Raw genomic sequence first — 25,633 nt, forward strand, 5'->3', positions numbered from 1 at the left:
AGCCCCCTTTCCCCCCTGTTCTTCAGCGCTCAGGACCCCCACAGAGCAGGTGTGATGTGGCGGTGGATCATTCTCAGCGCTGCAGTGACACTGACGTGGTGGTGTGTGAGTGTGTGTTGTGCTGGTGTAGAGTGGATCAGACACAGCAGTGCTGCTGGAGTTTTTAAACCCCTCAGTGTCTGGACTGAGAACAGTCCACCGACCAAAAACATTATTTGTGATTATTTTCTGTGATTATACTTCATAAAACCTTATGAACTTTTAATAAACCGAGATGGAACCAATGACCTTTGCTTGAACTCCCCATAGGCTAAACACAAACTGTGGGGAGAAATCAGAGTGTTCATCCTTCATATAGTACAGAATTGCATACAAATATCATTAGTCTTGATGTGACTTATTTAAAATCTATAAACAAATGAAATATTTGCTTATATAATATAATATAATATTTGCCTAAACCACATTTGAGAAAAGCACGAGCCGTGAGCCGAGGGCTGACCTCCTGCGCCCCCCACGATAATAGATTGCTCCGATCGACAATGTGCGCAGTGACTGGATAATAATTTAAACTCAACTATGATTGGACACAATTCTTATTAGAATATATCATCTTGACCAATCAGAGCGCAGTGAGGGCGCGGCTTATCTGTAAACGGGTGGAGCGAGTTCGAAATCGGGTGTAGTTCGGTTCAGGCTGTAACGGACTGGTCCTGTTTTGACAGTTGAAGAATTCTACAGTAGCTCTATATTAGCTCGACATTTCAGTCAGAAATGAGCGGAGGTTGAAGCAGGGGTCGGAGGAGTCAAAGAGAGCGTAGTTATGGAGATACACTCGGAAACAGACGCCGCGGAGCAAAGGTAATAAACACTACAGAATGCTAAATGCTAACGCCGAGCACTCCGTGGCGCCTCTGTCCCGTGCAGCGCAGCGGGAGACGGATAGACAGCAGCGTAAGACACGGTTTTATTTTAGCTGGAGTAACGAGGAAAAATATCTGCGGTCACAGCGGAGATTCCTCATAGTACACACCGAGTGACTGATATTTCTCCGGGCGGAGACTGGCCGCTTCCTGCAAGTTTCTTGTTGGAATGTTCTGGTCCACCTTAAATCGAGCTATAGTTTCATGCTGGCGGCTGTCAGGCTAATGCTTTAACTGCTGCTCCGCTTAAGGTGGAACAGAAAATTCCAACATGAACCTTGCTAGCTTAAGGGTTGTTATTCCTTTATTTAAAACTTTAGGTCCTGTTTTTTTGGTTTTGTTTACATTCAATGTTCATGGAAATAGCCCTCTGTCCGGATGGAGCAGTCTGAACAAACCAAAGCTCAACACCGTCAACAATACAACGGTTCTACTGTCAGTGTCCTGCACTGTTCTACGGTCACTGTTCTACGGTCAGTGTCCTGCACTGTTCTACTGTCAGTGTTCTGCACTGTTCTACTGTCAGTGTCCTGCACTGTTCTACTGTCACTGTCCTGCACTGTTCCATTGTCAGTGTTCTTCTGTCAGTGTCCTGCACTGTTCTTCTGTCAGTGTCCTGCACTGTTCCATTGTCAGTGTTCTACTGTCAGTGTTCTACTGTCAGTGTTCTGCACTGTTCCATTGTCACTGTTCTTCTGTCAGTGTCCTGCACTGTTCTTCTGTCAGTGTCCTGCACTGTTCTACTGTCAGTGTCCTGCACTGTTCTACTGTCAGTGTTCTGCACTGTTCTACTGTCACTGTCCTGCACTGTTCCATTGTCAGTGTTCTTCTGTCAGTGTCCTGCACTGTTCTTCTGTCAGTGTCCTGCACTGTTCCATTGTCAGTGTTCTACTGTCAGTGTTCTGCACTGTTCCATTGTCACTGTTCTTCTGTCAGTGTCCTGCACTGTTCTTCTGTCAGTGTCCTGCACTGTTCTTCTGTCAGTGTCCTGCACTGTTCTACTGTCAGTGTTCTGCACTGTTCTACTGTCACTGTCCTGCACTGTTCCATTGTCAGTGTTCTTCTGTCAGTGTCCTGCACTGTTCTTCTGTCAGTGTCCTGCACTGTTCCATTGTCAGTGTTCTACTGTCAGTGTTCTACTGTCAGTGTTCTACTGTCAGTGTTCTGCACTGTTCCATTGTCAGTGTTCTACTGTCAGTGTTCTTCTGTCAGTGTCCTGCACTGTTCCATTGTCAGTGTTCTACTGTCAGTGTTCTACTGTCAGTGTTCTGCACTGTTCCATTGTCACTGTTCTTCTGTCAGTGTCCTGCACTGTTCTTCTGTCAGTGTCCTGCACTGTTCTTCTGTCAGTGTCCTGCACTGTTCTTCTGTCAGTGTCCTGCACTGTTCTTCTGTCAGTGTCCTGCACTGTTCTTCTGTCAGTGTCCTGCACTGTTCTACTGTCAGTGTTCTGCACTGTTCTACTGTCAGTGTCCTGCACTGTTCTACGGTCAGTGTTCTGCACTGTTCCATTGCCAGTGTTCTACTGTCCTGCACTGTTCTACTGTCACTGTCCTGCACTGTTCCATTGTCAGTGTTCTACTGTCCTGCACTGTTCTACTGTCAGTGTCCTGCACTGTTCCATTGTCAGTGTTCTACTGTCCTGCACTGTTCTACTGTCAGTGTCCTGCACTGTTCCATTGTCAGTGTTCTACTGTCAGTGTTCTGCACTGTTCTTCTGTCAGTGTCCTGCACTGTTCCATTGTCAGTGTTCTACTGTCAGTGTTCTACTGTCAGTGTTCTGCACTGTTCTACTGTCAGTGTTCTACTGTCAGTGTCCTGCACTGTTCTACTGTCAGTGTTCTACTGTCAGTGTCCTGCACTGTTCTACTGTCAGTGTCCTGCACTGTTCCATTGTCAGTGTTCTACTGTCAGTGTTCTGCACTGTTCTACTGTCAGTGTTCTACTGTCAGTGTCCTGCACTGTTCTACTGTCAGTGTTCTACTGTCAGTGTCCTGCACTGTTCTACTGTCAGTGTCCTGCACTGTTCCATTGTCAGTGTTCTACTGTCAGTGTTCTACTGTCAGTGTTCTGCACTGTTCCATTGTCACTGTTCTACTGTCAGTGTCCTGCACTGTTCTACTGTCAGTGTCCTGCACTGTTCTACTGTCAGTGTCCTGCACTGTTCTACTGTCAGTGTCCTGCACTGTTCTTCTGTCAGTGTCCTGCACTGTTCTACTGTCAGTGTTCTGCACTGTTCCATTGTCAGTGTTCTACTGTCAGTGTCCTGCACTGTTCTACTGTCAGTGTCCTGCACTGTTCCATTGTCAGTGTTCTACTGTCACTGTCCTGCACTGTTCTACTGTCACTGTCCTGCACTTTTCTACTGTCAGTGTCCTGCACTGTTCCATTGTCAGTGTTCTACTGTCAGTGTTCTACTGTCAGTGTTCTGCACTTTTCTACTGTCAGTGTTCTGCACTGTTCTACTGTCAGTGTTCTACTGTCAGTGTCCTGCACTGTTCTACTGTCAGTGTTCTACTGTCAGTGTCCTGCACTGTTCTACTGTCAGTGTCCTGCACTGTTCTACTGTCAGTGTTCTACTGTCAGTGTCCTGCACTGTTCTACTGTCAGCGTTCTGCATTGTTCTACTGTCAGCGTCCTGCACTGTTCTACTGTCAGTGTCCTGCACTGTTCTACTGTCAGTGTCCTGCACTGTTCTACTGTCAGTGTCCTGAACTGTTCTACTGTCAGTGTTCTACTGTCAGTGTCCTGCACTGTTCTACTGTCAGTGTCCTGAACTGTTCTACTGTCAGTGTCCTGAACTGTTCTACTGTCAGTGTTCTGCACTGTTCTACTGTCAGTGTCCTGCACTGTTCTACTGTCAGTGTTCTGCACTGTTCCATTGTCAGTGTTCTACTGTCACTGTCCTGCACTGTTCTACTGTCACTGTCCTGCACTGTTCTACTGTCAGTGTTCTACTGTAAGTGTTCTGCACTTTTCTACTGTCAGTGTCCTGCACTGTTCTACTGTCAGTGTCCTGCACTGTTCCATTGTCAGTGTTCTACTGTCACTGTCCTGCACTGTTCCATTGTCAGTGTCCTGCACTGTTCCATTGTCAGTGTCCTGCACTGTTCTACTGTCAGTGTTCTACTGTCAGTGTTCTGCACTTTTCTACTGTCAGTGTCCTGCACTGTTCTACTGTCAGTGTTCTACTGTCAGTGTCCTGCACTGTTCTACTGTCAGTGTCCTGCACTGTTCCATTGTCAGTGTTCCATTGTCAGTGTCCTGCACTGTTCCATTGTCAGTGTCCTGCACTGTTCTACTGTCAGTGTTCTACTGTCAGTGTTCTGCACTTTTCTACTGTCAGTGTCCTGCACTGTTCTACTGTCAGTGTTCTGCACTGTTCCATTGTCAGTGTTCTACTGTCACTGTCCTGCACTGTTCTACTGTCAGTGTCCTGCACTGTTCTACTGTCAGCGTTCTGCATTGTTCTACTGTCAGCGTTCTGCATTGTTCTGCTGTCAGCGTTCTGCACTGTTCTACTGTCAGTGTTCTGAACTGTTCTACTGTCAGTGTCCTGAACTGTTCTACTGTCAGTGTTCTACTGTCAGTGTTCTGAACTGTTCTACTGTCAGTGTTCTACTGTCAGTGTTCTGCACTGTTCTACTGTCAGTGTTCTACTGTCAGTGTTCTGCACTGTTCTACTGTCAGTGTTCTGAACTGTTCTACTGTCAGTGTTCTGAACTGTTCTACTGTCGGTGTCCTGAACTGTTCTACTGTCGGTGTCCTGAACTGTTCTACTGTCGGTGTCCTGCACTGTTCTACTGTCAGCGTTCTGCATTGTTGTACTGTCAGCGTTCTGCATTGTTCTGCTGTCAGTGTTCTGCACTGTTCTACTGTCAGTGTCCTGCACTGTTCCATTGTCAGTGTTCTACTGTCAGTGTCCTGCACTGTTCTACTGTCAGTGTTCTACTGTCAGCGTTCTGCACTGTTCTACTGTCAGCGTTCTGCATTGTTCTACTGTCAGCGTTCTGCATTGTTCTGCTGTCAGTGTTCTGCACTGTTCTACTGTCAGTGTCCTGCACTGTTCCATTGTCAGTGTTCTACTGTCAGTGTCCTGCACTGTTCTACTGTCAGTGTTCTACTGTCAGTGTCCTGCACTGTTCTACTGTCAGCGTTCTGCATTGTTCTACTGTCAGCGTTCTGCATTGTTCTGCTGTCAGTGTTCTGCACTGTTCTACTGTCAGTGTCCTGCACTGTTCCATTGTCAGTGTTCTACTGTCAGTGTCCTGCACTGTTCTACTGTCAGCGTTCTGCACTGTTCTACTGTCAGCGTTCTGCATTGTTGTACTGTCAGCGTTCTGCATTGTTCTGCTGTCAGCGTTCTGCACTGTTCTACTGTCAGTGTCCTGCACTGTTCCATTGTCAGTGTCCTGCACTGTTCCATTGTCAGTGTTCTACTGTCAGTGTCCTGCACTGTTCTACTGTCAGTGTTCTACTGTCAGCGTTCTGCACTGTTCTACTGTCAGCGTTCTGCATTGTTCTACTGTCAGCGTTCTGCATTGTTCTGCTGTCAGTGTTCTGCACTGTTCTACTGTCAGTGTCCTGCACTGTTCCATTGCCAGTGTTCTTCTGTCAGTGTCCTGCACTGTTCTTCTGTCAGTTTCCTGCACTGTTCCATTGTCAGTGTTCTACTGTCAGTGTCCTGCACTGTTCTACTGTCAGCGTTCTGCACTGTTCTACGGTCAGTGTTCTACGGTCAGTGTCCTGCACTGTTCTACTGTCAGTGTTCTGCACTTTTCTACTGTCAGTGTTCTGCACTTTTCTACTGTCACTTTTCTACTGCCAGTGTTCTTCAGTTTTCTACTGTCACTGTTCTACGGTCAGTGTTCTGCACTGTTCTACTGTCACTGTTCTACGGTCAGTGTTCTGCACTTTTCTACGGTCAGTGTTCTGCACTGTTCTACTGTCACTGTTCTGCACTGTTCTACTGTCACTGTTCTACGGTCAGTGTTCTGCACTGTTCTACGGTCAGTGTTCTGCACTTTTCTACTGTCACTGTTCTCCTGTCAGTGTTCTGCACTGTTCTCCTGTCAGTGTTCTGCACTGTCCTCCTGTCAGTGTTCTGCACTGTTCTGCTGTCAGTGTTCTACGGTCAGTGTTCTGCACTGTTCTACGGTCAGTGTCCTACTGTCAGTGTTCTGCACTTTTCTACTGTCAGTGTCCTACTGTCAGTGTTCTGCACTGTTAGCGCTGCATAGAAAACAACAAATACAAACAATGGATAAGACGAGGACACACCCCATGGGTAGCCCTCTGCAAAGTCTACACAAAGCACCTGCAGCTTTTCACAGTGGGAGAGTCTGCACTCTCGAGGTTCAAAGGTACGTCGTAGTGGAGAATTTTCCAGAACACGTGAATGCTAATTTGTGTGTGTACACTGCTAGCTGGTGAATTTGCTTAATGACGTGCACTGTGTGATACAGTTGAGTAATGCTTGTTTTCATGGCAATACTAGAAAGTACTGGGTGAAAATATAAACGTGCACGTTTAACCCTTTCACGCACAAAAACACAGGGCAAAAAATATAAACACGTAGATTCATTTTCAATAACAAGGAAAGTCTACTTTGATTTCTTTAAATATTTTATTCTTCTGCTATTAGCAAATACAGTTCAGAAATGTTATCATCCCTTTTATAAAAATATATAAAAAGTGCAGTTATCATTTTGAGTGTCTGTATTTGAATAAATCTGCAATTTGCTACAACTGTAAGGTGCTGGAAAAGTTTGAAAATGAACCTCGAAAGACCTTGAAAATGCTTGAATTTGACTTTGGAGAAAGTCAAGCCTGGGTCGGATTGATCCACGCAGTAATCCAAGGCTGTGATTGGTTAGAGGATTCCCTGTATCTTACAGTGTTATGTGAAATCTGTCAGTGAGAGTGAAAGTTGTGGTTATTGTTTGTTTGTTTGTTTGTTTGTTTGTTTGTGTTCAGGCGTGAACACTGGAAGCTTCTGTCTAATCTGAAGACAACTGTGGAGGGGCTTCTCTCTACGAATAACCCCAATGTGTGGTCACGGTACGGAGGACTACAACGACTACACAAGGACATGAACAACATCCTGAGCCATGGCCTCAAACATGAACAGGTAAAAACATGAGTCCACAGGTAAAGGACAAGAGAGAGAGCAGGTTAAACACTTGAGGCCACAGGTAAAGGACCAGAGAGAGCAGGTAAACCCCTGAGACCACAGGTAAAGGACCAGAGAGAGCAGGTAAACCCCTGAGACCACAGGTAAAGGATCAGAGAGAGCAGGTAAACACCTGAGTCCACAGGTAAAGGACCAGAGAGAGAGCAGGTAAACACCTGAGTCCACAGGTAAAGGACCAGAGAGAGAGCAGGTAAACACCTGAGACCACAGGTAAAGGACCAGAGAGAGAGCAGGTAAACACCTGAGTCCACAGGTAAAGGACCAGAGAGAGAGCAGGTAAACACCTGAGTCCACAGGTAAAGGACCAGAGAGAGAGCAGGTAAACACCTGAGTCCACAGGTAAAGGACCAGAGAGAGAGCAGGTAAACACCTGAGACCACAGGTAATGGACCAGAGAGAGCAGGCAAACACCTGAGACCACAGGTAATGGACCAGAGAGAGCAGGCAAACACCTGAGACCACAGGTAAAGAACCAGAGAGAGAGCAGGTATACACCTGAGTCCACAGGTAAAGGACCAGAGAGAGCAGGTAAACACCTGAGACCACAGGTAAATACCTGAGACTGCTGGAATGAGGAAGTGGAGAACTCGGTGCTGCTGTGTGTCACAACGACAGGTCTGTGGAGCCTGTTGAAGTAAAGGCCTGTTGGAGCATCATCACCTGTGCGGGTGATTTCACTCCAGTGTGAAAATGCGTGTCTGTAGCATTAAGAACGCTGCTCAGGAGCACTTCTGGTTTGTTTATTTTGCAGGTATATTATAAACAGAAGGATTATTGGCAGTTTGTTTGGTGTCTGAGGCTTATCAGCCCGAGCCTGGCGCACCACGTAGAGCAGGTAAATAGAGCAATAAAATACATTTAATAAAACTGATAAATCAGTCTGAAATCTAACCTTTAAGAGTTTTAAATCTCTCTCTCTCTCACTCTCTGTCTCTCTCTCTCTCACTCTGTCTCTCTCTCTCTCTCTGTCTCTCTCTCTCTCTCTCTCTCTCTCTCTCTCTCTCTCTCTCTCTGTCTGTGTCTCTTTCTCTCTCTTTCCCTCTCTCTCTCTCTCTCTCTGTAGTTCAGTAAGCTGGAGCCAATGTTGAGGAGTGGAGTTCATGGTGAAGGATTTAAAGCTGAGCGCTGGCTCCTCCACAGCCTCCAGAGTCACTTTCTCTCCACCCAGCTCCGCCCACTTCTCGCACACTCTTCCAACACCCGCAAATACTACAACGGTAACACACACACACACACACACACACACATATATATATATATATATATATATATATATATATATATATATATATATATATAATGCTGATGTTCCTTTAGTTGTATAGAAATGAAGAAAACCCTGAAAAAATACTGTAACTAATTTTAGACACAGGCTCCTCATTATGTTCAGTGTGTAATTGATTGTCACCCCACATTTCTCATTAGCAGCTCAGCATAGTCACAGTAATACACACACACACACACACAAATACAGGGTCAGTGAAAGTGGAAGGACACCCTTTTATCTGAAAACCTGGCAGAGTTTGGGGAGGGGCCTGTGTTTTAGACTGTGAACCAGGGCAAGTTTTTCAAACAGGAAGGTGGTCATGCAGCACATCAAAAAATAAAAGGGTGTCCTGCGACTTTTGACTCACGTGTGTGTGTGTGTGTGTGTGTGTGTGTGTGTGTGTGTGTGTGTGTGTTCTCTTTCTGCAGATGAAGCGTTTCTCCTCAGTGAACCTCACGTGACAGCGATGTTGCAGTGTTTAGAAGCTGTGGAAAAAAATGACCCAAGACTCCTGGCCCTCATTGACACTGTCCGAATCAGAGAGGTCAGTAAATAATCAGCACGTGTAGAAGTTAGATTTACCTTAATTTAAGCCTGAAGTGAGAAGTTTTCCAAGACTTCCTCTAGTTCGACAAAAATTAAAGTCGAAATATTTCCAAAAATTAACCCCAATGAAGGACAAAAGCGTTGCACTTCTTTGGTCTGTGGGGGGTGCTGTTTCAGAAAGCAGATTGTCTTCACTTGGGCTGATAACTTGTCCTTGGGCTTAAGCCAAACTGGGTAATTGAGAACATTGTGTTTTGTAAAATGAACTCACAAAATAAAACAAATATTAGTTGTGTGTGAATGAGTGTAACTACTGTAGTGTGTGTGTGTGTGTGTGTGTGTGTTTTGTGCAGTTGTCCCAGATGAAGGACCCAGTTCCTCTTGGCCTTCTGAGGAGTCATAGTGTCTACCTGCTGCCTCCAGAGTGCCCTCTAGGGGCCGTCCGCAGACACAACTCAGACTGCTCCCTCAGAGAGAGTTACACAGCTTCACAAATAAACACAGGTTAGAAAACTGTTCATTACACAACAAAAAGCACACCCTGCCAGAGAACAATGCAACACAAACAATTTCAGCAGCACAAGTAAATACCTGTCTCTGAAAAAGTGTGTTGATGGGAAGTGTTTATACCTCACTTTTAATGGAGCCTTCACAAATATTCAGTTTTCCACAGATACACTTTCACACCCTGGTCTCTGAGCCTCGTGCCAGTCATCCCTTGTCATCTTTGGCTTGGGAAACTGTACTTAGTTGTCGACGCTGTGCTGTGAACAGTTTAATCAGTGACAGATACTGCAGTGTTACTGACAGAGGGTTATGGAAATATTCCTGAGCCTCGTGGTCACAGTGGGGGTAATGAGAATGGTTGGAGTTTCCAGGATTGTGACTGAGTGCCTTTGGAAAGACAGGACACAGAGGTCTTTGCAGAGAGAATAGGGGGAGGGACAGGGCACCGTGTGTGTGTGATTATTTAGGACTGATAATAGACTTCATAGTTTACAGTGTTCCTTTCAGCGAGCTGCTTATAGTCTGTAATCTCCACTTTCTCTTTGTGAATGAGGCTCATTATAACATGGAGATCAACACTTTAATAAACACACACACGCACCCTTTAAGCCCAAAAACCCATGAGTCCTCCCCACCGTGGTCCACATTAACCCTTCACTATAGTCCTCTCCACTGTGTGAAGTGTGAGGTAAATGCGCTCACCCTGAGAGAGGTGAATGTGTAAGTGATGTTCACAATATTGTTTTTATTGATACAATAATGATTGTAATGTTTATATTTAATGAAGTTTTGCTGCACACTCAGCCGTGTGTGTAATGTGTTAAAGGGAGGGCTTTTCTGTAGAATGTGTCTGTAATGTGTGTTTGTGTGTGTTTTAGAGTCTGTGGCATACAGCCGTTCAATGGAGTCAGTGGGCGGAGCTTCAGAGTCAGGGGGTGGAGTGCTTGGGGTGATGGTCGGGGTTCTGGGAGCTCAGAGTGGGTGTGGCAATGGTGATGTCATTGCAGGTGTTCCACAGGTGTGTGTGATTGAACCCTCTGGCCCCACCCACACTGAGTCCATTGGCCCCACCCACTCCGAGCCAGAGTGTACAGATGTGGACGACGGTCCGGAATACCTCGCCATCGGAAACCTGGGGAGACGGAGACGCTCCAGTAGCTCCTCCCACAGCAGCGAGCTTCCACCTGCGGCCAACCACAGTGTCCCCGCCCCTCCGCAGCCCCCTCGCCGCAACTCCTTCTCTGACATGCAACGAGGAAAGGGGCGGAGCTTCAGGGGTCACACAAGGTCGCTGTCTGACACAGGGGTCACACAGAAACATAAACAAGGTGAGAACAGGGTTTACAGGTAATTACAGTTATTAGAGTGTTTGTGTTTTGGGGATAAACAGTTTTTTATTTTTTTTTTATTTTTTTTTAAGGTTTGTAGATTTCTAGCGCCACACTGAGGCCAGTGGTGGTCATGAGGCCTTCATTTATTTTGAATGGATTTGAATTCTGTGAGGAATGATTTCACCACAGCTTTTACCGTTGCATTTTGTGAGCAGTATCTCGCCCTCTACAGTTACTCCAGTGTATCACAGTCTGATAATTTAGAGCACTGTGTGTGTGTGTGTGTGTGTGTGAGCATCTTCAGGGTTTGTTGAGTTGCTGTTAATGGGGCTACTATTGCTGTAGTGCCATGTTTTATTTTATTAATGAAAAGTCCTTGCTAGTCCTCTGCTAATCTCTCTCTGTGTCCCCGTTGTGTAATAAATACTGATAGTGTACTATGTACTAATTCGAATGGGTTTGAGCTTATTAACATGCCCTTTACGACTTACCGTCTCTGACTGAAAGTGAAAGTCCACTAGCTGCAGCTCTGAAACGGAGGAGACACTCGTGGAGGCGAGCGCTGTGTTATTTAATAAACTGAGCACTAGATTAGCGTTAGCAACCTGGCTAACGCTAGCTGCATAATCTCAAACATAATCAGTCAAAGGTCAAATATACTTTCACGTATCTTTAATTACAGTGTAGTGCTGTTTATTATTTTAGTTGTAAATGCAGAGTCGTATAAAAATTTCCACATCACATTAAAGTAGTTTTCTTACTTTTATAGATAAGTTAACATTTCTAAAGAGAAATTTGTGTTCATTGAATGTAAAATTGTAGTTTAAAAGTTAGCTATTTATATTACTTTAAATAAATGAATAATGCCTAAAGAAGATAGTGGTTTAAAGTTATTCAAATTTTGCCTGTGACTGTCACGTGAGAATCTCTACACTCTTTGTCTCCTGTTGGATTGTGGGACAGTGCCAGCCTTTACCTTCCACCATGGGCTCTAATACACACTGTGGATTTTATACCACAGACGTGACTCTACTACACACCACACACTACTTACTACACACTGCATATTCCACACATTAACATTAGTTAGGGTTAGTGTTAGTGTTGCGTACGCAGTTGGGACACTCCGTCTGTCTGCCCTGTGGGATTCTGAGTGATTTTTTTATGTCTCTCGCTCTCTCTCTTTCTCTTTCTTTTTTCTCGCTCTCACCATGAAGCAGTCGGCTCCCGGAAAATCACCATAATTATAGAGGATCCTGTCGCAGGTCTGCAGTGTTTTACTGCCATACACTCACTCACTGTCTCTCTCTCTCTCTCTCTCACACACACACCTCCTCTCAGCTGTGTGTGAATGTTGGTTTCCTCTGGACAGTGCAAGGTCTCTGTGTTGATGATTTTATTTAAATAATAAATAATCAGTAAAAAGCCGCGGACCGCGTTAAAGATGAAGACTGAAAACACACTTCACATAAACATCAGTGAAGTGTTACTGCAGCGAGCGAGGAACTGGATCAGGGCAGAGACCCTGCCTCATGAGGTGAAAGGCTGATTTAGGTGTGATGTTCTCAGAGGGTCCGAGACATTTCCACACAGCTGTACGCACACATCCACACGCAGTCCACTGTGAACCCGAACCTCCATCTGAGCCTGCACCTCCTTCTCTTTTATCTCCTGCATGATTCACTGTTGTTCCTCATTTATGGCTTCATTTATATTTCTTCATCTTGTTTGCCCTAACCCCAGAATCTCCTGAGGATAAACAGTTTGCAGTTTCCGTGTCTGTTCCTCTGTTCCTCCGAGAGGAAAGCGCTCGGAGCCTGAGGGAGGTGGAAGACTGAAACAGGGTTTGTGCTGAGTGAGCTTACTTTCCCGACCCAGATTAAGCCTCAAATTAAACTAAAACACATCCCCAGGTTTCACTGCTCAGCGCTAGAATCTGCGGAGTGTTTCCTGCTCCATTCTCTTGGGTGTAATCTGAGTCTGAGGGATTAGAATTAGTGCGAGCGTTAAGAATAGGTTTGGGTTTGTGGAAATAATGATGTATGGCTCAGGCTTCAGAAACAACCCCAAGAAGCCCATGGTCTTTGTTTTAAAGTGAAGCAGAGAGAGAGTTCTGTTCAAAAGGATTTATTTACACTGCATGAAAAACAGCCTTTTGTTGATCACTGTTTATTGTTGTGATTGTTTTTTCATTCCATTCCTTCCCCAACCCAAGCAACATCTGCAGAATCGGAGGATAAATGTATATCTGTAGTACTGAAATTAACTGGTGTGTGTGTGTGTGTGTGTTTGTGTATCTGTGTGTGTATCTGTGTGTGTGTGTTCAGAGTCTGCTGCTGAAGTGCCGAACGTGAAGAGTTATGGTCCATTTTCTTCTCAGAGCAGCAGCAGCAGCAGTCGCAGCTCTCTGTACATGGAGTCCAGTGAGTGTAAACAAACACACACAGACACTGCAGATTCACACTGAGTGTAAACACACACACACACACACACCTACACTGCAGATTCACACTGAGTGTAAACACACACACACACACACACACACACACACCCACCCCTACACTGCAGATTCACACTGAGTGTAAACACACACACACACCTACATTGCTGATTCACACTGAGTGTAAACACACACAGACACACACACACACACATCCCTACACTGCAGATTCACACTGAGTGTAAACACACACACACACCTACACTGCAGATTCACACTGAGTGTAAACACACACAGACACACACACACACACATCCCTACACTGCAGATTCACACTGAGTGTAAACACACACACACACACACACACACACCTACACTGCAGATTCGCACTGGATTAATGTCACAGAGTGACCAGACGTCCTCTTTTCCCCGGACATGTCCTCTTTTTTAGACTTAAAAGAAAATGTCCGGGCGGAATTTCACAAACGTCCGTGATTTTGTTTTTCTAGAGCTTACATAGAACTTCGAGAAGCATTTTGTTCACAAACTAGTCCCGCCCTCCCCTGCTTGGTTTTGTTCTCTTGAGTGAGAAGGGGGCGTGGTGAAGTAGCCTAAAATCTTCTGATTGGACGGTCTGACTGTAGAGCTACCGTTATTGCACGTCAGCAGCCACCCCCCCCCCCGCTTCAGATCTGGTCACCCTAATGTTACATTGAGTGTAAACACACAAACACGGAGACGGGAAGTTTCTGTTCTGTTTGCAGATGGAGAGTGCAGTGCGATGAATGACGGTTTGTTCCGGAAACCGTCCGAGGGTCAGAGTTTGATCAGTTATCTCTCAGAGCAGGACTTCGGCAGCTGTGCCGACCTCGAAAAGGTGAGGAACTGCTGCTGCTTCTAAAACTCCATCAGCTGATTAGAGCTGGCACTGAACGGGCCTGGCCTGTCAGAACCTGCCTGTCAGAGCGGACCTGTCAGAACCTGCCTGTCAGAGCGGACCTGTCAGAACCTGCCTGTCAGAGCGGACCTGTCAGAACCTGCCTGTCAGAGCGGACCTGTCAGAGCGGACCTGTCAGAACCTGCCTGTCAGAGCGGACCTGTCAGAACCTGCCTGTCAGAGCAGACCTGTCAGAGCGGACCTGTCAGATCAAACCTGGCACAGTGACTGTCTTCATCATAAAATAAACATGTTTATGATGTCTGTAACTGCCACAGTGCTGATGTGTGAGTGCTGTATTGCGCCCCCTGCAGGAGAACGCTCACTTCAGCATCTCAGAGTCTCTGATCGCGGCGATCGAGCTGATGAAGTGTAACATGCGGAAGAGGGCGGAGGAGGCGGAGGAGGATGGAGACAGTGACTCTGAGATCCAGCAGCTGAAGCAGAAAATCCGACTTCGCAGACAGCAGATCCGTCGCAGTCGCCTGCAGCCCAGCTGCTCTCAGCAGGGTGAGGTCCCAGTCTTTATCACTGCGTTAGAGAGACAGCTCTCGCACAGAACGGGTCCGTCTCCCAGAACCAGAACACACACCTGTCAGTGGCGCCAGAATGTGATTAGACAGATGTTCAGATGGAGACAGAGGACACATTCTGACCTCAAAGCTAACACACCCTGGCCGTGTGGACCCCCTCCCCAGACTGAGCAGTTATGGTTCTGATGAGTTCAGTTCTGAGAATAAGGTTGGGATCTGAATGTCTTTAAATCTCTGTTTATTCTTCAGTGTTCACCTCCACAGACAGCGGCTCTCCTCTCAGTTCCCATGATTCCTTTCACCACTCTGCATCCGGGTCTGGATCAGGATCAGCTGAAGAGGTGGAGGACTTTGAGCTGAGAGGTAGTGTGTGGGGTGTGTGTGTGTGTGTGTGTTACTGATCATTTGATTTGTCTCTGTAAATCACACGGTCCTCAGCCTCATCACTGAAAGCCTCTCTGTGATTTCACCCTCATGCAGTTCTGTCAGGGTTCTGTTGGGTCGCTGCAGCAGGGCCACGCTGTGTATGTTTGTATTTTACTGTGTGTTTACATAAATCTGGAGTCTGACAGAGCTTTACTGAGCTCCAGAGCTGTTTTACTCAGGAACTATATAATACATGATCATTAGCTGTAGAGCCGGGAGTCCCTGAGTTACAGTGTCACCCTCTCTACGCGACGAGGCCAAAACTCTACGGCAGGAGGAGGAGGAATCTGACTGACACACAAAGGGACCAGTCACAGACTGCTGTTGAAGGAGGCAGTGATTCGGGTCGGGCCAGTACCAGAGCCAGTACACAACTGTGCACAGAAGTGTGTATTTGCAGAGGTACAGGGAGCCAATCAGAATGCAGCAGGCAGAATCATGACAATGAGGCCAGGTTAATGCACTGAAGGGCTCAGACTCTCCACTTGTGACTACTACTGAGACTACTGTGTGTGTTGAGTGTGTGTTGTGTGTCTCTCTCAGATGGATGTGAGGACGGTGTTGAGTGTGTGTTGTGTGTGTCTCTCAGATGGCTGTGAGGATGGTGTTTTGTGTGTGTGTGTACCTCTTGGATGGCTGTGAGGGTGGTGTGGAGTGTGTGTCGCTCTGATGGCTGTGAGGATGGTGTGTGTGTGTGTGTGTGTCGCTCAGATGGCTGTGAGGATGGTGTGGAGTGTGTGTTGTGTGTCGCTCAGATGGCTGTGAGGATGGTGTGTGTGTGTGTGTGTGTGTGTGTGTGTGTGTCGCTCAGATGGCTGTGAGGATGGTGTGTGTGTGTGTGTGTGTGTGTGTGTGTGTGTGTCGCTCAGATGGCTGTGAGGATGGTGTTGAGTGTGTGTTGTGTGTCGCTCAGATGGCTGTGAGGATGGTGTGGAGTGTGTGTTGTGTGTCGCTCAGATGGCTGTGAGGATGGTGGTGTGTTTCGCTCAGATGGCTGTGAGGATGGTGTGGAGTGTGTGTTGTGTGTGTTGTGTGTCACTCAGATGGCTGTGAGGATGGTGGTGTGTGTGTGTGTGTGTGTGTGTGTGTGTGTGTGTTGTGTGTGTCGATCAGATGGCTGTGAGGATGGTGTGGAGTGTGTTTTGTGTGTGTCGCTCAGATGGCTGTGAGGATGGTGTGAAGTGTGTGTTGTGTGTGTGTGTGTCGCTCAGATGGCTGTGAGAATGGTGTTGAGTGTGTGTTGTGTGTCTCTCTTAGATGGCTTTGAGGATGGTGTGGAGTGTGTGTTGTGTGTCGCTCAGATGGCTGTGAGGATGGTGTGGAGTGTGTGTGTTGTGTGTGTCGCTCAGATGGCTGTGAGGATGGTGTGGAGTGTGTGTGTTGTGTGTGTCGCTCAGATGGCTGTGAGGATGGTGTGGAGTGTGTGTGTTGTGTGTGTCGCTCAGATGGCTGTGAGGATGGTGTGGAGTGTGTGTGTTGTGTGTGTCGCTCAGATGGCTGTGAGGATGGTGTGGAGTGTGTGTGTTGTGTGTGTCGCTCAGATGGCTGTGAGGATGGTGTGGAGTGTGTGTGTTGTGTGTGTCGCTCAGATGGCTGTGAGGATGGTGTGGAGTGTGTGTGTTGTGTGTGTCGCTCAGATGGCTGTGAGGATGGTGTGGAGTGTGTGTGTTGTGTGTGTCGCTCAGATGGCTGTGAGGATGGTGTGGAGTGTGTGTGTTGTGTGTGTCGCTCAGATGGCTGTGAGGATGGTGTGGAGTGTGTGTGTTGTGTGTGTCGCTCAGATGGCTGTGAGGATGGTGTGGAGTGTGTGTGTTGTGTGTGTCGCTCAGATGGCTGTGAGGATGGTGTGGAGTGTGTGTGTTGTGTGTGTCGCTCAGATGGCTGTGAGGATGGTGTGGAGTGTGTGTGTTGTGTGTGTCGCTCAGATGGCTGTGAGGATGGTGTGGAGTGTGTGTGTTGTGTGTGTCGCTCAGATGGCTGTGAGGATGGTGTGGAGTGTGTGTGTTGTGTGTGTCGCTCAGATGGCTGTGAGGATGGTGTGGAGTGTGTGTGTTGTGTGTGTCGCTCAGATGGCTGTGAGGATGGTGTGGAGTGTGTGTGTTGTGTGTGTGTGTGTGTGTCGCTCAGATGGCTGTGAGGATGGTGTGGAGTGTGTGTTGTGTGTGTGTGTGTGTGTGTCGCTCAGATGACTGTGAGGATGGTATGGAGTGTGTGTTGTGTGTCTCTCTTAGATGGCTTTGAGGATGGTGTTGAGTGTGTGTTGTGTGTGTCTCTCAGATGGCTGTGAGGAGAGGTCGATGCTGCTGGCGAATCAGAGCGGACTCTCGCTGTCCCTCGCTTCACTTTTCTCAGGTACAGGGAGAAAGAGCATTGTTCAGTATAAGATGCAGTGTGTGTGTGTTACCCTCTCTGTGCTGCTTTCCTCTGTGTGTTTGTTAGAAGGCTTATTGAAACAGTTGGTGAGTGTTGTGGAGTAGAGAGAGTGAAGCTGCTGTGCTGAGCAGGTCTGGACTGTAATCCAATCCCAGTCAATTACCGACATGAGGCCGAGGTGTGGGGCTAGGCCTGGGGTTAGGGCTAGTGCTGGGGTTAACCCTAATGTGGCAGGGAGGTGTGGGGTATTGGGGGGGGTGTTGTAACAGGAAAAGTCACCCACACAGAATCTGGCGATCGTTGGTTGTCTTGATTTTATTGATCTGCAAATACCTTGATGATTAATTTTGGATATTGTCCAGCTCTAGCACTGTGTTTACTTCTTATTATTACTCAGCCCTAACTTCCATTATTTCAGTGTGTCTCAGTTTAACACACTAACCCTGTCTGCATTAACCTGTGTGCGTGTGTGTATGTGTGTGTGATTCAGAAGCATTAAAGAGTGAAACTGAATTGAATTTCAGAAAAATGTTTAAACTGTAAGTTAATGTTCCACAGTGGAGGCTGTGGTTCGCTCTGAACTCAGCTCTGAACTCACAACAGGCTTTTGTTTGGTGTGAGGAATAAAATGCTGATGCTGAACCCACGCTCACCAGACTGAAAATGTTGATGCTTTAATGTGAAAGACTGCTATTCAGTTTCTGCTGTTTTTCTGCTTCTGAGTCCAGCAACAAATAACCTTTCATTTGCAGAACTTTTTCTAGAGCTGTGTATTTACTGTGCGTCTGACTGTTGTTCCTTTGTGTCTCAGATGCAGATATTAAACCCAGCATAACTCCCAGCAGGTCCTTCATCAGCTCTGAGTCTGTGTGAGTCTCACACACACACACACACACAATCAGATCTACATAAGACTGTAGATTTATGTCTGAGTTTTGGTGCGAAAGAGCCTTGAAATCCGATCTGTACTTGGGCCAAACCAAGTCGGTTCAGAACCAGCATCTGATTAAATGTTATGCTTAGAGTTGGAAGTTGCGAGATGTGCTGAGAATTACTGAATACATTTCTGTGTGTGTGTTTACAGTTCTCCCAGTGTGCTGCAGTCGAACTCTGCAGAGTCTGTGGCCATGGGTTTACTGAGGCAGTTTGAGGGGATGCAGCTACCAGCAGCTTCAGAACTCGACTGGCTCGTCCCCGAACATGACGCTCCACAGAAGGTACACACACACACACACACACACCTAAAAGAGTGGGGAACACAGGATCATAAGTGAAAAAGGTTCTATCTTTCTTTCTGCCCCTCCTACCCCCGTAGCTCCTCCCTATTCCAGACTCTCTCCCGATCTCTCCTGATGATGGAGAACATGCTGATATCTATAAACTGAGGATCCGTGTCCGTGGGAATCTGGAGTGGGCACCTCCTAGGCCTCAGATCATCTTCAACATCCATCCGGCGCCAAAGTGAGTCCCCACTGCACTGTACAGCTCAGAAACAAGCACAGGGTCCGAATGGGACCAGAGCGCAGAACCCTGTACAACAGACTGATAGTGTCCTCCACTGCAGAGCGGGGCCGTATGGGCGGGGCTAGATGCAGCGTAGATCCCTGATTGGTTAAATGTGATCAAGTTGCATAAACGCAGCCGAAATTTTTAACTCCGCTGTTGACCGCCCCTGAATTGGACACGGGCTCGAGTCTCTGACTGGACCATGACACAGGCCGTTTCGATTGGCTCTTTCTGAGTGACACGCCCCTCATCTGTGTGTGGTCAGGGGAACAGGTCCAGGTCTGGAGTCGGTGTAAAAAAGCAGAGGTCTCACTTTCAAGGTTCTGTTCTACGTTGGAAAGCGGGCACAGGAAGTGGAGCAGGGTACCGTTAGATCTGGACCAGAACCGTGCCTCACTGCCCTGGGGAACGCCATTAGAGCCACAGAGGAAGTCTGAGTGTATTACTGTAGTCACTAACTGTGTGTGTGTGTGTGTTTCAGGAGGAAGGTGGTGGTGGCCAAACAGAATTACAGGTGTGCCGGCTGTGGTACACGTGTAGATCCAGGTAAAAAGTAACACAGTTACAAGCTGCTCATGCCCTTTCACGTGGTGAGTCCCTGCTCCAGGTGTTTCACTCTTTTAGAGCCCCATCCTCACAGCACCACACTACGCCAAGAAGCATCAGAACAAGAGGAATGCTTCATCATCTCTATCACCATTAAACTCAACAAACAGAACCTACGACTCTCGACAGAAACATTCCACTGCGTTCAGAGATAAATGACACTAAATACAAAACACTCATTCTGAGGAAAATCTGTAGCAGTGTTTGGGTTTACTTTAGTTTGTCTGGAGATTAATTATATTTGCCACATGCAGAGACTCACTGTGAGTGTCTTTACACAACATCCCAGTGTTTCCTCAGCTCTCTCTCTCTCTCTCTGTAGATTATATAAAGAGGCTGCGGTACTGTGAGTATTTGGGCCGGTATTTCTGTCAGTGTTGCCATGAGAACGCTGTAGCCGTGGTGCCGGGGCGAGTGCTGAGGAAGTGGGACTTTGGTAAATATTACGTTAGTAACTTCGCTCGGGATCTGCTTGGAAAAATCGCCGGAGATCCACTCTTCAACCCCAACGACATCAACAGCGCTCTATACAAGAAGGTCAAAGCCCTGGAGACTGTACGGGTCAGTACCACCACCACCTTCATCATCACCATCATTAACACCACCATAATCCTCACCATCACCATCACTTACACCACCATAATCCTCACCATCACCATCACTTACACCACCATCATCCTCGCCATCACCATCACTTACACCACCATCATCCTCGCCATCACCATGACTTACACCACCATCATCCTCGCCATCACCATGACTTACACCACCATCATCCTCGTCATCACCATGACTTACACCACCATCATCCTCAACATCACCATCACTTACACCACCATCATCCTCGCCATCACCATCACTTACACCACCATCATCCTCGCCATCACCATCACTTACACCACCATCATCCTCGCCATCACCATCACTTACACCACCATCATCCTCGCCATCACCATCACTTACACCACCATCATCCTCATCATCATCATCATCACTTACACCACCATCATCCTCATCATCATCATCATCACTTACACCACCATCATCCTCGCCATCACCATCACTTACACCACCATCATCCTCGCCATCACCATCACTTACACCACGATAATCCTCGCCACCACCATCATCCTTGGCATCGCATCACCTACACCACCATCATCCTCACCATCACGTTTACTTACACCAGTGGTCACCAACATTTTACGTACAATATCACCTTTTGAAATCTGAACAAATGAAAGATCTACCAGCGTAAATGCCAGGCTTAGGACACTTAAAAAATAAAGCTGTGTATGTCCCCATCGCCTCCAATAACATAGTTTGCTTACTTCATTAATGTGTAGCTGAGTGATGTCTGTAGTGGTGCTCAGTGCTTGAGGCTGTCTGTAAGAGCTAAACAGGTGTTCTGACATGTTGTGCTACCTATAGATAACTATCCTACAGCAGCTCACAATTTAAGGTTTTCATGTGTTTTTCATGGGAAATCTGCCATTTTTTTTCCTCCAGTGCATTATACAATCTTAGCTTACTGTTATTTGCTTCAGTGCTCCACAACTCTACCTGCTGAACCAAATGTTCAAGAAATTATACATTTATATTCAATGTTTTATCACAAAAATTTCCTTTAATTACCTTATCTTTGGCCTCATTAGTGGATTTAAGCTGTGCATATCTCTTGCTTATACTTCTGTTGGGAGCATTTTTTGATATACTTCTTACTACTTCCTATTTAGGCGGCTGTACTTATGAAAGTACACTACAGTCGCACATTTCCACAGAGCAGCACGACTCGGCAGATCACCGGAGTATAGTGTGTGTGTGAGTATAGTTTGAGGAGTATCTCCCGTTTTGAAACCGTCAGCGCTCAGAGATGGCAGAGACAGAGCTGCAGCACGACTGGTCAGGGAACAATACAAATTCACGTGTCAAATGTCCCTGCTTCAGTAGCTCACAAACCACTGCGAATACAGAATGACGCAGATATAGTAATTTAAATAACTGAAGCAGCCATGATTTATCACAACTGACTGGTTGGCAACCACTGACTTACACCATCATCATCCTCACCATCACTTAACACCATCTTCATCCTCATCTTCACCATCATTTACACCATATTCATCTTCATCCTCGCCTTCAGCTACAAACAGAGCGTGTCTCGATGTGGATTGAAAGTGTGTAATTTACAGCGTGTTCTCCATCTGTCAGGAACACAGACTTCCACAGGACCTGAACCTGGTTGGACAGAGTGGTAAATGTGTACTGTGTGAGAATAAATGACTGTGTGTTTCAGGTTCTGAGAGTGCAGCTGTTCCACATGAAGAACCTGTTTAAAACCTGCCGCTTGGCAAAAGAGTGAGTGTCTCATTCTGCTCATTTCTCCACATCAACTTCTCCTCTCTGCACCGAGAGTGTAACGCGTGTGTGTGTGTTTACAGAGTTTTGGACGGTTTTGACTCGGTTTCCTGTCACCTGACGGAGGATCTACACCTGTTCTCTCTGAATGATCTTGTTTCCGTTCGGTCTGGCGAACTCGCTCCCAAACTCCGCCAGCTCCTGGTCTCAGGCTTTGCCCACGTCTCCAGCTGCATGGTGAGAACACTATTCTGTGGGTTTTGTGCAGGCTCTATCTTTCTGTGTGTGAGGGTTCTGTGAGGGGGTGTGAGGGTTCTGTGAGGGGGTGTGGGAGTGTGTGAGGGTTCTGTGAGGGGGTTTGGGAGTGTGTGAGGGTTCTGTGAGGGGGTGTGGGGGTTCTGTAAGGGGGTGTGTGAGAGTTCTGTGTGAGGGTGTGTGAGGGTTCTGTGAGGGGGTGTGGGAGTGTGTGAGGGTTCTGTGTGGGGGTGTGTGAGGGTTCTGTTAGGGGGTGTGGGAGTGTGTGAGGGTTCTGTGTGGGGGTGTGTGAGGGTTCTGTGTGGGGGTGTGTGAGGGTTCTGTGTGGGGGTGTGTGAGGGTTCTGTGAGGGGGTGTGTGAGGGGGTGTGTGAGGGTTCTGTGAGGGGGTGTGTGAGGGTTCTGTTTGAGTGTTCTGTGAGGGTTCTGTGTGGGTGTGTGTGAGGGTTCTGTGTGGGGGTGTGTGAGGGTTCTGTGAGGGTGTGTGGGGGTGTGTGAGGGTTCTGTGTGGGGGTGTGTGAGGGTTCTGTGAGGGGGTGTGGGAGTGTGTGAGGGTTCTGTGAGGGGGTGTGAAGGTTCTGTAAAGGGGTTTGGGGGTGTGAGGGTTCTGTGGGGGTGTGTGAGGGTTCTGTGTGGGGGTGTGAAGGTTCTGTGGTTCTGATGGGAGTAGTTTTGTAATGTTGATGTTTGTTGTTTGTTTGCAGCTGTGTCAGGCGAAGGGCTTTGTTTGTGAATTCTGTGGAAACGACAAAGACATCATCTTCCCCTTTGAGCTGAACAAGTGCCAGCGGTGTGAAGGTGAGCGCCTCCTGCTGCTTGGAAGAGCCTCTGCAGCAGGGCTCTCAGGTCTCACACATTGACCGTGAGACGCATTAAAGACACGCTCACGTTGCATTTCCCACACTGAAGAGTGATTAATTTCTCCGCACCGCACAGAAGTGAATCCTTATGTCCTACAGCTGCTTTGAATGAGCGACCTATTGCCCCCCCCCCGCCCCCCGTCAACAGGAGCTCCCCCCACATCTCGCTCAAAGCGAATTTGAAAACTTGAGAGCCCTGCGTTTCTGTAGAGGATCTCAGACTCAGGTTCAGGACCCACAGCTTTTTCCCTGAATCCCAGAGCCTCTGAGTGTGCGCAGGGTTTACATCAAGCACAGCTTTTTATTTAACATCACACTCTCCACAGGTTTATTTCTGAGAGACACAGTGGTCTGTGCACAACACCCCTGCACACACACACACACACACTCCTATACAGAATGTCTGACACATCCAGGCCAGTAGGGGTCACTGTAACGGTGGAGAAAGTGATGCATCAGGAGACATTTGTGGTTAAATCTTCTACTAAAATGAGCTTGAATGTTGTGTGCTGTTTTTCAGAGTGTAACGCCTGCTACCACCGAGCGTGTTTTAAAAGCGGGCGCGAGTGTCCGCGCTGCCAGAGACTCGCCGAGAGGAGAGAGAAGATGGCCCGAAAGAACATGGAGGAGGATGAGGAGGATGACGGAGGTGGAACATAAACAGAACAAAGCACACAGACCAGCAACAACCTGCAACAGGATTAATCCGTTACAGCAAAGCCCTAGAAAACCTCAGACAAAGCAGGTTTATCCAGTTAGTCAGATAACTTTAGCCCAGAGACCAGCCTGCTCCTGACCTCCTGACCTTGACAGAGATAATCCTGCTCTGTGCAACATCGCCCCCTGCTGATTCCTGTGGTCCACTGCACACACTGCTCTGGTTTCAAAGGCCTTCGGTACTTGATGTGTGTTCTGTAGCGTGGCCTCGGGTCCGAGATGAAATCAGTTTCTTTTTCATGTTGCGTTTTTGCAGGAGTTTTATTCTGCTTCCGTCCACGTTTGGTTTGATTTTTATTTCTAAGAAAATCAGAAAGGTTTTATTTTCAGCCACTGGAAAATGTTTTTATTTATTTCTATAAACGCTTTGTGTTTTCACGTTTGTGCCTCATCCACAGTTCCTGCTCTTGCTGCTCTCCGTCAGATTATTGTAAATTTTATTGTTCGTGAGGGTTTTTGCACAGTATCTGTGTTCACAGAGGAACCCCGGAGCTTTAAAACAAAACCTGAACATTTTTAAACCAACTTCCGGCACTTTGTGGTTTTGTTTAAAAAGAAGAGCATTATTTTGGGATTGATTCGTTTGCACTAATGTGATGTTGCTTTAAAGGAGGAAAGTGTCACTCCCAAAAATAAAGTTACCTCGGTGAATCTTGGGTTCTACTTTGGAACCTGTGGAACCTGGTATTGCTTGTGTCTTGAATAAAATCCGTTGACAGCTGCAGAAAAATCGGAATAAGATTCGAGCTCTGGTTTGTTCCACATCTGCTCCAGCTGTGTTCAGTGTTTGTTATTGATCCGAATGTTAATGACATCACTCGGGACACAGCGGCGCTCCGTCGTCAGGTTTGTGGTCTGATCAGGAACTACGGAGCGGCGTTCCCCTGTGGATCAGCCCCACGCTCCGTGATCATCACACGCAGATTGCTTTAAATCAGGATTTCGTTGTGTGTGACTTTGACTCCTTTCTGAGCAACATCTGCCTTAATCCAGGTTTAAATAAACGGCTTTAACAGTCCTGGGGTAAAGAAACCTTGTGTAAAATTAATGAATCAGATTTTGCCTCTTAAACCGTGTTAAAGCTTTGCAGCTCCTGCTTCTCACGCTGTTTTCAGCAATAAGTCTGTAACTGTGTGTGTGAGACACTGTGTTTTCACTGAGGAACAGAGCGGAGGTGTGTGTTTGACCGATGGTGCTCTGAGGCTCGTGGCCAGATGAAGATGCGCTGCTGAGTAAAGTGTAAATGATTAAATCATGATGTGGTTTTACGATAAATTTACGATTAAAAATAACAGGCTGTTTATTTTCTTTCAGAGTGAAATTAAAAACTGAAACATGTTAAAATGGTCATACAATAAACCATTATTTCTAAGGTACACATCAGAGCTCTAACAGCCCCAGCTTTGTCTCTATTTTTAAGAACAATGACTTTAATTATGACATCAGTGACAGCCGTAATTAAAGTGTTAATAGCTACAGTAAATAGAAGAATCTAATGAGGAAAGATCCAGTGGCATTTTCCTGATCCCGGTCCTGGATGAGTCCCTGCTCCGCAGCGGTTTATCTCAATAATGTCATTTGCATCTCATTAACATACATTCACTGATTAACCCCTCGTATCCTGTGTCAGTTGTGGAGAACTCTGGGGAACGTGATAGACTTATCTCTCAGGTTCTTCCGTTACAGATGAAACCTCTCGGCACCATTTCACCTGTTGGATCCGCCTCATTGTGAGTGTTTGTGTGTGTGTGTGTGTTAGTGTGAGCGTTAGTGTGTATTAATGTGAGTGTTAGTGTGTGTTATTGTGAGTGTGTGTTAGTGTGAGCGTTAGTGTGTGTTATTGTGAGTGTTAATGT

The 25,633-nt window shown here is 46.8% G+C and overlaps 1 protein-coding gene across 4 annotated transcripts; it reads left to right on the plus strand.

Annotated features, from left to right (window-relative positions):
- Positions 1–664: 664 nt before the first annotated feature.
- Positions 665–25,112, plus strand: rubcn (rubicon autophagy regulator). Of its 4 annotated transcripts, none has more exons than XM_066647822.1 (21): positions 665–861; positions 6,900–7,053; positions 7,868–7,951; positions 8,180–8,333; positions 8,812–8,927; positions 9,283–9,433; positions 10,315–10,764; positions 13,095–13,190; positions 13,972–14,084; positions 14,459–14,654; positions 14,927–15,040; positions 17,381–17,455; positions 18,288–18,345; positions 18,561–18,693; positions 18,792–18,937; positions 19,464–19,528; positions 19,911–20,149; positions 21,885–21,946; positions 22,030–22,183; positions 22,905–22,998; positions 23,581–25,112. In XM_066647822.1, exons 1-21 carry the CDS (start codon positions 824–826, stop codon positions 23,718–23,720), a joined length of 2,832 nt encoding a protein of 943 aa, XP_066503919.1. In that variant the 5' UTR covers positions 665–823; the 3' UTR covers positions 23,721–25,112. The 4 variants fall into 4 exon arrangements, with proteins under 4 accessions (XP_066503919.1, XP_066503920.1, XP_066503921.1 ...); XM_066647823.1 differs by having other exon boundaries at positions 14,942–15,040; XM_066647824.1 differs by lacking the exon at positions 17,381–17,455.
- The last annotated feature ends 521 nt before the right edge of the window (positions 25,113–25,633 follow it).

This window comes from Hoplias malabaricus, chromosome 16 (assembly GCF_029633855.1).
Source record: "Hoplias malabaricus isolate fHopMal1 chromosome 16, fHopMal1.hap1, whole genome shotgun sequence".
In the NCBI taxonomy this organism is placed as follows: domain Eukaryota; kingdom Metazoa; phylum Chordata; class Actinopteri; order Characiformes; family Erythrinidae; genus Hoplias; species Hoplias malabaricus.